Here is a 14,937-nt window from a genome sequence, read left to right on the forward strand (position 1 = left end):
GGTTTGCCCAGGTAGATTTTAATGGGCTCTGACTGGGTCTTTAGTGGGGCCCAGATGGTTATCTTACATGAGGCCCACCTGTGGCCCACTTGGGTGCTTTCAGGTATATTTATGTGGGTCCCAATTGGGTCTGAACTGGGCTAGAATATGGGTAACAAGTGGGTTTGTCCACGGTTTCCATGGTGGCCCCACATGGGTTTGCCCAGGTAGATTTTAATGGGCTCTGACTGGGTCTTCAGTGGGACCCAGATGGTTATCTTACATGAGACCCACGAAGGTGCCTTGAGGAATATTTACCTAGGTCCCAATTGGGTCTGATCTGGGCTAGAATATGGGTAACAAGTGGGTTTGTCCAAGGTTTCCACGGTGGCCCCACATGGGTTTGCCCAGGTAGATTTCAGTGGGCTCTGACTGGGTTTTCAGTGGGGCCCAGATGGTTATCTTACATGAGACCCATGTATGACCCACGAAGGTGCCTTGAGGAATATTTACCTAGGTCCCAATTGGGTCTGATCTGGGCTAGAATATGGGTAACAAGTGGGTTTGTCCAAGGTTTCCATGGTGGCCCCACATGGGTTTGCCCAGGTATATTTTAATGGGCTTTAACTGGGTTTTCAGTGGGACCCAGATGCCTTATCCTTGTAGGAACAATGGGGTCTTTCTCACCTAACCTGGAAGTGAATTACATTCTTAGATATGCAATCTTGATCAACAAAACAAAGGTCCTAAAATGTGTTAGCATAAAACTTGCAATAGAAAAAAAAAGAGATGAAAAATTTATTTTGGTCAAGGCGTTTTATTTTGTAATTTGAAATATTGTCAGAAGTTATTTTTTACCTCACTACAGCAATTATTAGAACTTCATTAACACTCAGCAAATGGTGCCACAACAAAAAATGCGCTGTTAAAAAAAAACAAAAAAAAAAACAATTATTCACATGGCATTTTGAAAACAGAAACTAGTTTACTATAACAAACATATAAACAGATCTATAAATATAGATTAATGAACATATATCTATAGCTGCACACATATAAAGACACCTACATATATCTGTAAAGATCTATATTAATGTATAAATCTAAATACCATCTATATAACATACAGTGCAGACCAAAAGTTTGGACACAACTGTGAGTCCAAACTTTTGGTCTGTACTGTAGATATATATGTATATACATACCCAGAGCTATATAGATCTTTCACAATACCGTTTTGTCAAACATTTTTAAGAATAACCTTCATGTCACATGCATGCTTAAACTTAGAAAGCTCTCATACATTATTGAAACTGTCCATCTTGAAAGATCTGCCCACCTGAGTTTGAACTGACAGCCTCCTAGTTGTTCTAACTTTCCTATTTCCACCAGTCACAGGCTCCAGTAAACCACTTTGAGAGTGCCTTTTCCATATCTTTGTGTGATTCTGTAGATGGATCCATTTCTTTTAAGTGTCCCTAAAATAACAAGCAAAGGTAGAAATTGTATTAGTATTTTACTTTAGTACAGTGTAAAATTTATGAGATTTGCATCTCCCCCTTCATGGGGCAAAAATGCTTGCAGAGATCTGCCATAATCAAAAGCACTCTTGAGTCATTATTATGATGTACAAAAACTATATTCTTATGGTAAATTTTAAATATATCCATCTATATAAATCAACTACTGGCATAAGAAAGGTTTTATTATGGTTTTGTAGATTTTGTTAATACTGTTTGAAAAACAAACAATATTACCTTCAAATTTTGTCATGTAACAAAACTTTTTAAGTTCTCAACACAATGAAAGTAAACTATGAAAATAAAACCAAAAATTGAAGTCTCAGTTTTAACATAAAATATTACTAAAAATACCAAACAAAAATAATATAACAAAAAAAATAAATTAACATATGTTTAAGAAAGAAAAGTGGAAAAAGAATTTACTCTGACCATTAAAATTGATATTTACCATACACAACTTCAAAGAGACGCGGGTCACGGAGCTTGTGTTTCCAATGTCGTCCAAAAAGGCTGAGCTGGACCGCCAATTCATGGGGCATGAGGACTCGCACAGCTGGACACTCCTCCAATTTCTGTAACCATGGCAACCTTAGGTATAATGACAATAATAAGACAACATTTTGAAATCAGAATACATGATACATTTTATTTTTATTAATCAGTTTGTTATTATTTCCCACTTATGCTTAATTTTTGTATTAATTTACCTTTTTCAAATCGTCAAAGGCGATCTTCACAGGTTGATGCTCTTGAAGTCTAAAAATATTTATTAGTCCAGTTAAAATAACATTTGGGCTTTTCAAAAGCCTATATATATTTAAGGCAAATCAGCCTTTGTATAGATTAATCACTGAAGCCTTATATTGTAAACACTGAACAGTTTCACTAATGCAATTATCCTCATTTATTTGGTACTGTGACAGGACTGACAGTAGTATTAATCTTAAGAGTAGTTTAGAAAAATCACTAATAAATATTACTAATAAATCCTAAAATATTGTACACATAAAAGAACAAGAGCTACACTTAAATATAAGTATATTTCACATAAGTGCTAGCAAAATATTGCAAAAATATCAGAGAAATTCTTCATCTTTCAATCATTGAATCAGGCTTGGCCACTGAAGACTAGTCTATAGACCAACACACAACAGCTGCAGACTGAAACAAATTATGAGAAAACAAAACACTTTAAAGTGTCACTTACATGATAAAACAAACATGATTTAAAAATATTAACTGCTATGCCTTTATTTTATTTACAAAAAAGCTTTTAGGCCCAATATACTGAAACCAAGTGGGCCCCATATCCATCCATCCATCCATTTTCTATACACCCTTAGGCCCTAATGGGGTCAGGAGGGTTGCTGGTGCCTATCCCCGGCTACTTTCCGGGCTGTTCACCCTGGACAGGTCGCCAGTCCATCGCAGGGGCCCCATATCTATCCCATTCCCAGTTAGCCCACATTAATGCTGAATAAGGCCCATACAATTAGCCCAAATGGGTCAACAATATGGCTCCCATCTTAGGTTAAACATATGGGGCTCATGCAGTCACCCACACAAAATCCATGCCCAATCACTACTAATCTAGCCCACAACAAAACGTTCAATGCAGTTTCATTTAAAATAAAAAAAGCAGCCTTGCATAGGTGGGTCCCAGCCAAGCCAGCATGCATGAGACCCACCCATGCATGCTGGTTTAACTGATTGTGAGAAAGATTATTAAAAGCCCATGTACATAGAATGAAATCACAATAGTTACTCTTTTTAAATCATGCAAGTGTTTTTATTGTGTCAAGACACTGAAACAAATTCTGCTAGCAACTTAGATTCTTTAGTGAACCGAATTTATTCTACCGGGTTAGCGCTCAAATGAACCAATGGTAGCTCAGCAAATAATGGCGCCGCATTATTTGAAAATGTTATGGCTCAAAACAATACGGAGTTTGAAATCGCTCTGCACCAAAATATTCTTATCTTATTGATGGTAGATTATTTATTGTGTTTTAACAATATCAGAAAAAACTGTCACAGGAAAGGATAAAAAAAAAACATAAATAATCTTTTGGGGTGCGCCGGTCATCCGATCTGTTACGACCAGCACATTTCTTTAACTGGCGATTTAAAATCTCCCTAAAATTTGATATAATACACGTAAAACAGACAGAAGAGAAGTACTTACAGATTGTTTCGTAGGACAGTCAACCTGCAGATTCCGCGCAAACGGACTGATGAGGAGAATACGTTGGAGTGTGAAACCGCATATCCATCCGCAGTTAATTTTACGTTTTCCAAGAAACACAAGATTAATTTTGAGTGTTACATCGGTTTAACAAATGTAAAACCGATGTAACACTCAAAAACGTGCTCAAACAAAAATAAATAAATACGGTCGTCCTCCTTATTCAAATGTTCTTTGGAACTATTTTCTTTAGTGGATGTGTAAAATGCCTACTTCAATTCACCAATCTTTATTGGCAAAAGTGCCAAGAGCACAAGTGTCGAACTCCAGTCCTCCATGTCCTGCAGCGTATAGATGTGCCACATGTACAGAACCCTGGAATGAAATGGTTTAATGACCTCCTCCTTGTGTAGATAAGTTCTACAGAGCCTTAATGAACTAATTATTTTATTCAGATGTGGCGCAGGAGAGGCACATCTATACGCTGCAGTACACCTGCCCTTGAGGACTGGAGTTTGACGTCGCTGCAATAGAGCAATAAAAAGGTTAAAAAGATCATTGCAACCAGATTAAAATATATAAAATTAATCATTAATAGAAATGTTAAGTTTTTATTTCATTTTATTTATGCTGACAACTTGGAAAATGTTTGCAGATATATGAAACAGATGCTCAAAATTTTAGTCTTTCTCACTTGATAATGAGTTTTGCTTAAATTTATTTTCTAAACATTTTGTAATATTTTTCACAATGGTCTGATCTGAACAATTTCTCCAAATAAGAATTAAATCCTGTTGTGAAAAAGCTGCAATAAACCCTTTGCATTAAAAAAAGCAAGGTGAAAAGTCCAGATCTGAACCTAATTTTGAGTGAGCAGAAGATTACATATACATGGTGCATATTTAAAACAGATTGTCTCAAAAATCACATCCAGACTGGACTGGACTGTTCTAGTGTAAATAATAAAAAGAAAAACCGTTAGGTGTTCAAAGTGTAGTAAGAACAATACTGAACTGTTTTAAAAAATAAAGCATTGAAGCATTATTTTTTAATGGCAATATCCTGGTCTTTTTGGAAGCGTAGTGTCATGTCGGTGTTAGTAAATGAGCCAGACACAGAGATCACATAGTGAGCATGTTTTAGGTACAAATACAATACACCTTGGTGACTTCCAAGACAAGGTAACCATCCAAGGAAAGCTTTTCCTTCTGTAGACAGAAAAGCTTATGCAATTGCTTCTACACTTCATATCAGCTACATTAGAGGCCAACTGAGTACAAATTGCCTTGGCAAGACCATCAATCTGATACTTTGGGTAATTTTTTCCAAATTTTAGTTTCTTGCTCTTGCAGCTTTTGCTTTTGACATATAGTGAAAAGTTTGAAAGTTACAGGTTAACCACATTCTCTATTAAGATGTTCCAAAGTTTTGTACCATTAACTGACATAAAAATCTATAGGGTCTACATTTCCTTGTTGAAGTCCAACTCATGTACGGCCATGTTTATGTCATGTGGGTTCGATGTGGAAAGCCCACATGGGCTTCCTATGTGGCCCATAATACTGAAACTATATGGGCCCCACACAGTGTATAACCATTTCTGTCCCATTCCCAGTTAGCCCACATAAAAAAGGACTAGGGCCTACATGTCCATGCCCAGGTCCAACCCATTGTACGGTAAGCCCATGCTTATGTGATGTGGGTTCAATGTGGTCAGCCCACATGGGCTTCCTATGTGGGGCCCATAATACTGAAACTATATGGGCCCCACACAGTGTAGCCCATTTCTGTCCCATTCCCAGTTAGCCCACATAAAAAAGGACTAGGGCCTACATATCCATGCCCAGGTCCAACCCATTGTACGGTCAGCCCATGCTTATGTGATGTGGGTTCAATGTGGTCAGCCCACATGGGCTTCCTATGTGGGGCCCATGATACTGAAACTATATGGGCCCCACACAGTGTAGCCCATTTCTGTCCCATTCCCAGTTAGCCCACATAAAAAAGGACTAGGGCCTACATATCCATGCCCAGGTCCAACCCATGTACGATCAGCCCATGTTTATGTCATGTGGGTTCAATGTGGTCAGCCCACATGGGCTTCCTATGTGGGGCCCATGATACTGAAACTATATGGGCCCCACAGAGTGCAGCCCATTTCTGTCCCATTCCCAGTTAGCCCACATAAAATAGGACTGGGGCCTACATATCCATGCCCAGGTCCAACCCATGTACGGTCAGCCCATGCTTATGTCATGTGGGTTCAATGTGGTCAGCCCACATGGGCTTCCTATGTGGGGCCCATGATACTGAAACTATATGGGCCCCACACAGTGTAGCCCATTTCTGTCCCATTCCCAGTTAGCCCACATAAAATAGGACTAGGGCCTACATATCCATGCCCAGGTCCAACCCATGTACGGTCAGCCCATGCTTATGTCATGTGGGTTCAATGTGGTCAGCCCACATGGGCTTCCTATGTGGGGCCCATGATACTGAAACTATATGGGCCCCACAGAGTGCAGCCCATTTCTGTCCCATTCCCAGTTAGCCCACATAAAAAAGGACTAGGGCCTACATATCCATGCCCAGGTCCAACCCATGTACGGTCAGCCCATGCTTATGTCATGTGGGTTCAATGTGGTCAGCCCACATGGGCTTCCTATGTGGGGCCCATGATACTGAAACTATATGGGCCCCACACAGTGTAGCCCATTTCTGTCCCATTCCCAGTTAGCCCACATAAAATAGGACTGGGGCCTACATATCCATGCCCAGGTCCAACCCATGTAGGTCAGCCCATGCTTATGTCATGTGGGTTCAATGGGCTTCCTATGTGGGGCCCATGATACTGAAACTATATGGGCCCCACACAGTGTAGCCCATTTCTGTCCCATTCCCAGTTAGCCCACATAAAAAGGACTAGGGCCTACATATCCATGCCCAGGTCCAACCCATGTACGGTCAGCCCATGCTTATGTCATGTGGGTTCAATGTGGTCAGCCCACATGGGCTTCCTATGTGGGGCCCATGATGCTGAAACTATATGGGCCCCACAGTGTAGCCCATTTCTGTCCCATTCCCAGTTAGCCCACATAAAAAAGGACTAGGGCCTACATATCCATGCCCAGGTCCAACCCATGTACGGTCAGCCCATGTTTATGTCATGTGGGTTCAATGTGGTCAGCCCACATGGGCTTCCTATGTGGGGCCCATGATACTGAAACTATATGGGCCCCACAGAGTGTAGCCCATTTCTGTCCCATTCCCAGTTAGCCCACATAAAATAGGACTGGGGCCTACATATCCATGCCCAAGTCCAACCCATGTACGGTCAGCCCATGCTTATGTCATGTGGGTTCAATGTGGTCAGCCCACATGGGCTTCCTATGTGGGGCCCATGATACTGAAACTATATGGGCCCCACAGAGTGTAGCCCATTTCTGTCCCATTCCCAGTTAGCCCACATAAAATAGGACTGGGGCCTACATATCCATGCCCAGGTCCAACCCATGTACGGTCAGCCCATGCTTATGTCATGTGGGTTCAATGTGGTCAGCCCACATGGGCTTCCTATGTGGGGCCCATGATACTGAAACTATATGGGCCCCACAGAGTGCAGCCCATTTCTGTCCCATTCCCAGTTAGCCCACATAAAATAGGACTGGGGCCTACATATCCATGCCCAGGTCCAACCCATGTACGGTCAGCCCATGCTTATGTCATGTGGGTTCAATGGGCTTCCTATGTGGGGCCCATGATACTGAAACTATATGGGCCCCACACAGTGTAGCCCATTTCTGTCCCATTCCCAGTTAGCCCACATAAAAAAGGACTTGGGCCTACATATCCATGCCCAGGTCCAACCCATGTACGGTCAGCCCATGCTTATGTCATGTGGGTTCAATGTGGTCAGCCCACATGGGCTTCCTATGTGGGGCCCATGATACTGAAACTATATGGGCCCCACAGAGTGTAGCCCATTTCTGTCCCATTCCCAGTTAGCCCACATAAAAAAGGACTAGGGCCTACATATCCATGCCCAGGTCCAACCCATGTACGGTCAGCCCTTGTTTATGACATGTGGGTTCAATGTGGTCAGCCCACATGGGCTTCCTATGTGGGGCCCATGATACTGAAACTATATGGGCCCCACAGAGTGCAGCCCATTTCTGTCCCATTCCCAGTTAGCCCACATAAAATAGGACTAGGGCCTACATATCCATGCCCAGGTCCAACCCATGTACGGTCAGCCCATGCTTATGTCATGTGGGTTCAATCTGGTCAGCCCACATGGGCTTCCTATGTGGGGCCCATAATACAGAAACCATATGGGCCCCACACAGCGTAGCCCACATCTGTCCCATTCCCAGTTAGCCCACATCACTGCTAAATAGGGCCCATACATTTAGCCCAAATGGGCCAGCCCATATGGGTCCCATGTTAGGTTAACCACATGTGTCTCATGCAGTTTTCCCAGATAAAACCCATGCCCACTCATTACCCATGTACCCCACCACAAACCCAAGTGGGGCCCACTCATGCATGCTGGCTGGGCATATCCTAACAGAGATTAGTAATAATAATAATAATAATAATAATAATAATAATAATAATAATAATAATAATAATAATAATAATAATAATAATAATAATAATAATAATAATAATAATAATAATATGTTTTAAAACGTTATTTAGAATTGCTTTAAGCTACTCAGTTTCTACACATCTGAGTACAGCGTTAACGCTGATCTTGTGACATTTAAGTGTAAATGACTGGAACTTTATTTTATGTGTACATTTCAAAACTAATTATGATGTTGTACAATGTGTTAATGATGTCAGCGCTCGTTCCTTAAATAATTGAGTGTTCCCTGTCCTCCCTTCCTCTCCGTCATCATCATCAGATCAGACTGTCATGCAGCATCCTTGGTACGTGCACAGCCACACTCCGTTCATGGCAACATAGTACACAAAGTAAGCCGAGTTCAACCACTCCACACCGGAGGGGTCGGACCGCTCTCAATCAAAACGGCTTTAAACCCACACAAACCAGCTCGAATGGCTGCTGCCGCCGAACTGAGTGTTTAATTAAGGTTAAAGGAACCTTTATAGTAAAGAGCTACTTCACTAATATGAAGCAGGGCAGGGAACTATTAACAGAAGAATGGTTTGTTCCTGAAGTACGACGTGCAGAACTGAACGCGCCGCACCCCAACTACAACTCGAACAATCGAGTGAACATGCTGTTCTTGAACGTCCCGCCCATTGAGCTCCAGATATGTCAATTATTAACAAGAGGCGGGGCATGTGACTGCAGCGCGGCCTCGGATTGGGTGAGCGGGATGCTAGTTTGCTGGACATTTGCATAACCAGGTCGGGTTGCAGAGGCATGGGAGTGGGCAGAGCGGGGGTAATGCAAGTGAACTGAACTTCTGCGGCGGTGTAGGCTTTAGAATATGCCTAAATGCGGCCAACTTTAATCTTGCGCTGAGATTCCTTTAATAGTGAAAGGTAAAAAAAAATCATTTTGAAAATATGGTCATTAAATATCACAACGATGGAGCAGGAATTAAACTTTTTTATTTTTACAAAAAAATATTCTAAAAGAAAACTTGGGATTGGTAAGTACCGCTACATTTTTAATGAACAATGTGATACATTAATCCTCGTGTAATTTTGTTATAAATGTCTTTAGTTTGTGTTTACTATTACAATGTGTGAGAATGAAACTTTCTTTATACCGTTTAGAAACAGTATGATGTGAACTATATGTTAATATACTGACTGATCCGTGGATCATGAACAGGAAGTCAAATCTCATTTCACCCTGATGATATCATTATTACGTAGTTGAGAAGATAGAATATATATTTTAAAAAGAAAAGATGTATTTTATTTTATCCAGTTGTATGACATTGCATACTAAAATGATTATTTTTGACCAGTTGATTCATCAATGAATGATGATACAGTATTTATTTATGCTCTACAGAGTGTGTGAGGCGAAAAACTGTCACTATAGCCTCTGAGATCTAAAAGCAGGTAAGCCACTGACTAACGCACATTGTGCCAGTTGCCAGTTCCACTGTGCGTGTGACAGCGGCTAACCTGGTTTTGGGAATACCGCTCACTCCGCCTCTCCTTCAGACCAGCTTCAGCCAGACAAGGCAGACACCTATATGTACATGCTGTTCTTTATCATGTCCTGTGCGCTGCTGGGAAAGGCCTGATCCACTCAAATGCCCTCCCAGTGGTTTTCACTTGTACTGAAGCCGACTTCCTCCTGTGTTGCCATACCTTATTTAGGACCCAGGTGGCTATTGCTTTGCCATCCCAGATGACCTTTTGCCATCAGTTGTGGCTGTTGGTGATTTTCGTTTCAGTTTCTTTTTCATAATTGTGGGATTGCTCAGTTTTCTTCTCAGCAACGGCGAGTTTGGGGTCTCTGGGTCTCCGGACGCCGAGGTTTTTGTTACATCAGTGGAAGGTTTTGATACGAGCGATATGGGTTTTTGTCCAGGGCAGGGTAGAATGTGAAGAGGACAATGCAGCTAAAATAGTTACCGTTTGCTCAAAAAATTGATTGATGTCCAGTTCTTGTCTTATGATTCTGTGGTAATAAAAGGGCTATGTGAGTGTTTTCTGTTTTTAATGAATAAGGAATTTGTGGTGTCATTTTTAGTACCAGAAATACTAAAAATTTCTGACACATAAAAAGACTTTAGTCCAAAAATGGCTTTTTTTGTTTGTTTTTTTGGTTTGTACATTGATTTTATCAGGCCCAATTTGAGATTTGTGAAAACTTGACTCTTTTTTAAAAAATTTACTTATTTTTGGAAAACATTTAAAAACATTGTTTTTAATACGTCCATGGCAGGAGAACTCGCCTAATTTGAGACACAGTCTAAATGCACAAATCTGGACTAAATCTACACTAAGTACAGTTTCTTTAAAACAGATTTTGTCAGGGCAACACGAGGCGCAGCGGTACAGCGGGCCCATGTGAAGAAGCCGTCAGGATTCGGCACAACCATGCAGGGGTTCAACTCCTGACCTCAGGAGCTTCGCTGGAAGTTTTATTCTTCTTTCCCACTCTTGCTCTTACTCTTGCTTCCCCATCTTATCTGAATTATCCAAACAAAGACCACCGATGTTATTTACATATTGATTTATGCAAAAGAGTATCGTTTTCACAAAATATATCTAAATCTCTTTAAAATTTATCAGTCAAGACCATCTAAGATCCAGTCAATGTTCTTTGGCTCTTAATGTATAACAGTATAAAGTTTTTTTGTGTGTGGGGTTGGGGAAGTAGGAGCTTGCCCAGGGTGCCATCCATGTTTGTTCCACAAAACCGCTGAAGCCGGCTTCAGAATGTAGTTTTTTTTCCCTGACTTTTGAATTCATGTAAATAATATTCGGCTAATTTCTGAGCGACGTCATACCGTTTGTGCATAAAATGTATTTGTGTGTGCCTGAAATGAGAAGTAAAGTTGTGACTTAAATCATTTGTTGCCTAATTGCTGCTCAATTTGTCTTGTCATGTAGAGCATGTCTTCACAGGACTTTTTTTATTTTTATTATTATTCCCACCTCATCTGTAAATGATGAGTCATTGTGACACAGAGGAAAAATGACAACGGCATCCTAATATGGGACGTGCAGACACTCACCCCCATCTTCATTGAGAAGATTGTTCTTCCAGATGCTCAGTTTGATCAGTTTTCAGTGAGAAAAAGATAACGCAAAATGCTATGCTATAAACTCCCAACACACAGAACTCTGAAAAATCTTTAGAATCCGATTTTGTATCATTATGGGAAGTTTAGCTGTCTGGGTTAAATTTAAATGAGAAATGTTGAAAAGTTCCTCTTATTAATAAAGTAAAATTCTAATCTGAGCTTCAGATCAAGTAGTGCATTTAGCTCTAGTATCCCTCAATATCAGCAATTTGAATGAGATAGTCAGTGGGGAATAATGAATCTAAAAAGTTTTGTAGTAAAACTAATATACCTGTGTAATATTCTCCATGTCCACGAGAGGGCGTTAGTGTACCACACGGCTTTGGGGTTGTCCAGACAGTGGGAACAAAACAAGGATTTGCAGCTTATCTAACCCTTACAAAGTCAGACAGTTCTAAATCTCCTCATTATAATCCAATTCTGCTTAGTGGATCATTGTATCAAAACTTTTGGTGTCGTGCTGGAAACACTGAAATGCACAGGGGGAGAATGATTTTAAGACAAAGATGAGAAGAAAGAAAGCTTGAAAAATGATGTACCTGCCCCGGGATGGCAGAGGAGGGTATTTTTAGAAGCCTACAGGGTATCAATCCGGGGTCAGCCAGAGCACATGGGGAGGCCTACGTCACTCAGAGTGTGGCAGACAGCAAATATGGTCTCCAGGATAAACAAACGGCAACTGGGTGGAGGACTAAAGTGGAGAGCAGGACCTTAGTGGATGTGTATTTGCCATGAAGATTTATGATCACTGGAGATAAGCTGCATAGTGGGACAGATTTATTAGATTTTTAGTATATTTAGGATTATTATACAAATACAAAAACTGAATAGCGTATAATTAGAGATAGGTTTTTTTAGGGTATTTCTTCAACTCTGCACTGAATCTTGTGTCCATTTGATCTTGCAAAATAACTCAAGCTGAGACAGATTGGAAAGAGTACTTGTGCACAGGTTCTTAACTCAATCCTGCTGTACTGCAGACATATTCTTATATATAATTACATTGTTGCAGCTCTGGCTTTTTATTGAGGGTCGCTGTCCTCGTGGAAGGAGAAGCTCTGCCACAATGTCAAATCTTCTGCAGCTTCTAACAGTTTTCCTTCCATGATCATCCTTTATTCGGCTTAATGTCTCATCATATCATGTAGGAAAAAGTTACCTGACAAGAGCTCCTCCTTCTGCCCCATGTTTACTATGAAGTCTTTGTGGCAAACCTTAAACCAGACTTCCTATGGCCTTTGTTCAGTCGTGATTTCCTCTTTACAACTCTTCTATACAAGACAGATTTCTGCATCATTAACAGTAATCCTGTCTCCTACCTAAATTGTGTCTCTCCACAGTTCCTCCAGAGTTACCAAGGGCCTACTGGCCTCATCTCAGAGTAAGAGTAACTTGTTCAGGGTTTTCTTTGTTAAAAAATAAAAGAAAAAAAAGAAATTAAGGCACAAGTGCACACTTGTAAGTCAATTGCTGACTGCAGCCACCCGTCCATTTTCTGTATACCCTTGTCCCTAGTGGAGTAGGGAGGTGCTGGTATCCATCACCAGCTAACGTTCCGGGCGAGAGGCGGGGTTCACCGTGGACAGGTCGCTATTCTGTCGCAGAATTGGTTACTGCAAGGATTTCAAATGCACAGTTTTCAAATAGAGTTTCCTATAATTTCATATAGAAGTTTTTGGGTTTTTTTTAAAAAAAAGAAAAACACTAGACAAAAGGATATCTAAAACATGATTGACATTTTATTATTTAAATACACAATTATAGTAATAATCTCTATTGGTCAAAGGTTCCTAAATTATTTTACATTTCCTACAGATACTTTGAAATGTTTACAGTAGCAAAATGTTGTAAATATATTTTTCTTATTTATATAAAGTACTTGTAAGGTAAATTAATAATGAATGGAAATGTTAGGAAGCAAAAGGGGTTAAACAAGAGGTGATGGTGACAGAAAAGTGACCAACTTTCCCTTGGCCCTGCTGTCCGTGTTTTATCTCCATGACGACTCTCGGGATGTCAGGACTGCAAGACACAAAAACAGGTGGGGGATGATGATACCCTTTTTTTCCTATTTAAAGGGATGGAGTAGGATTGGTGAAACATTTTCAGCTAGAAAACATCCTTCCTTGCAGGCACACACACGCCTCCAGGGAACACAGTCTGACACAGGATCGGTTTCTGGGTTAATTAATTTGCCCACTGATTTTGGGTATTACTTGAGGTCTGCGGTCAAAAAAATTCCTTTGAACACAAGTGAATATAAAAAGTGTCTGTTAAAAGAACTGATATAGGCATGTATCTCCTATCTCAAAGAAAAGTAACACTGCATATGTGAAGGAAATGCACACAAGACACACACAACAGTTTGACTGATCAGGATATTAGGAGGATTTGTCTTGAAGTCCAAAATGCTTTGAATCAGTACATAAATCTGAATTATAATGTATGAATTTCAATAGTACTGATTGAAACATTTTTAGAATTGTTATTAGGGCACACAGTGCCTTGGAGAAGTATTCATACTCTTGGAACTTTTCTGCATTTTGTCAGAGTGCAACCACAAACTCCAAAAACAATATTAAGTAGCGCATAACTGCAGAGCAGAAGGAAACTAATTTTCTTAAATACAAAGCTGAAGATGTGGAGTGGATAGCATTCAGGCCTCTGCGTAAAATCATGTGCCGTTTGATGAGGTCTGGACTTTCACAAGGCTTTTCAAACATGTGACTATGTGTATTCAAATATGTGTGTATGATTAAGACCGTTCCTTCGATGGACTGTCGACCGGTCCAGGATGTGCCCCGCCTCTCGCCTGTTGACAGCTGGAGATAGCCACCAGGACCCCTCCTGACCCCAATGGGATAAGAGTGTAAGAAAATAAATGGATGGATGGATTAAGATCGTTGTCATGCTAGAAGGTGAACCTCCACACTCCCTGATGTTCTCTTCAGCCTCTAATTCTTTTTTGCTTCAGCTGGTTTTCACTTCTATTCCTCATCTCATCAACTCTAATGCCTTGTTTCCACACAGCAGTACATCACGGGTCTATGGAGTTCAATGCGCTATTTTGTCTGTTTCCAATATAAAGGTGACTCATAACACACCATTCGTTGACCTTCTTCAGTTGTAGGACCATAGGACAATAGTACAATAGTACTGTATATTTAGGACAGAGATACAGGCTCCTAAATATGCTGGACCATAAAAAAGTGTTGGGAAGTCAGTGGAAACGATCCTTAAGTAACTTCCCTTTTCTTAATGAAAAAAAGCATCATCATTGAAGTTTGTGGTTGAAACCTGACAAAATGTGAAAAATTCAGTGAGTACAAACCCATTTACAATGCACTGTACATTATTTACCTTTATTCTACAACACAATGAGGCACATTGCAAGTTCTGAAAGGTCAAACTGTGGGTGTGAAGACAGCACAAGAACCAGGCACATCCGTCCCAGAGGAAGGAGCAGAAGAAACATCTCATCAAACCCAGTGCCTGTGGCTCT

General features: G+C 40.5%; 1 protein-coding gene and 1 long non-coding RNA gene across 5 annotated transcripts in view; both read right to left on the reverse strand.

Annotated features, from left to right (window-relative positions):
• Positions 1-1,345: 1,345 nt before the first annotated feature.
• LOC122834948 lies at positions 1,346-4,867 on the reverse strand. Its single transcript, XR_006371251.1, has 4 exons — positions 3,688-4,867; positions 2,210-2,258; positions 1,951-2,090; positions 1,346-1,457 (listed from the first exon to the last, which is right to left on the reverse strand). It is a non-coding gene; the product is annotated as an uncharacterized LOC122834948 (long non-coding RNA).
• Positions 4,868-13,152: 8,285 nt separating this feature from the next.
• Positions 13,153-14,937, reverse strand: part of rassf7a (Ras association domain family member 7a) — a 34,562-nt gene continuing 32,777 nt past the window's right edge. For all 4 annotated transcript variants that reach the window (XM_044123531.1, XM_044123532.1, XM_044123530.1 and 1 more), the window contains one exon: positions 13,153-13,457. In XM_044123531.1, the coding sequence (XP_043979466.1) occupies positions 13,426-13,457 (32 nt within the window). In that variant the 3' untranslated portion in view covers positions 13,153-13,425. The remainder of the gene's footprint in view (positions 13,458-14,937) is intronic.

The sequence above is a fragment of the Gambusia affinis genome, linkage group LG08 (assembly GCF_019740435.1).
Source record: "Gambusia affinis linkage group LG08, SWU_Gaff_1.0, whole genome shotgun sequence".
NCBI classification, from domain to species: domain Eukaryota; kingdom Metazoa; phylum Chordata; class Actinopteri; order Cyprinodontiformes; family Poeciliidae; genus Gambusia; species Gambusia affinis.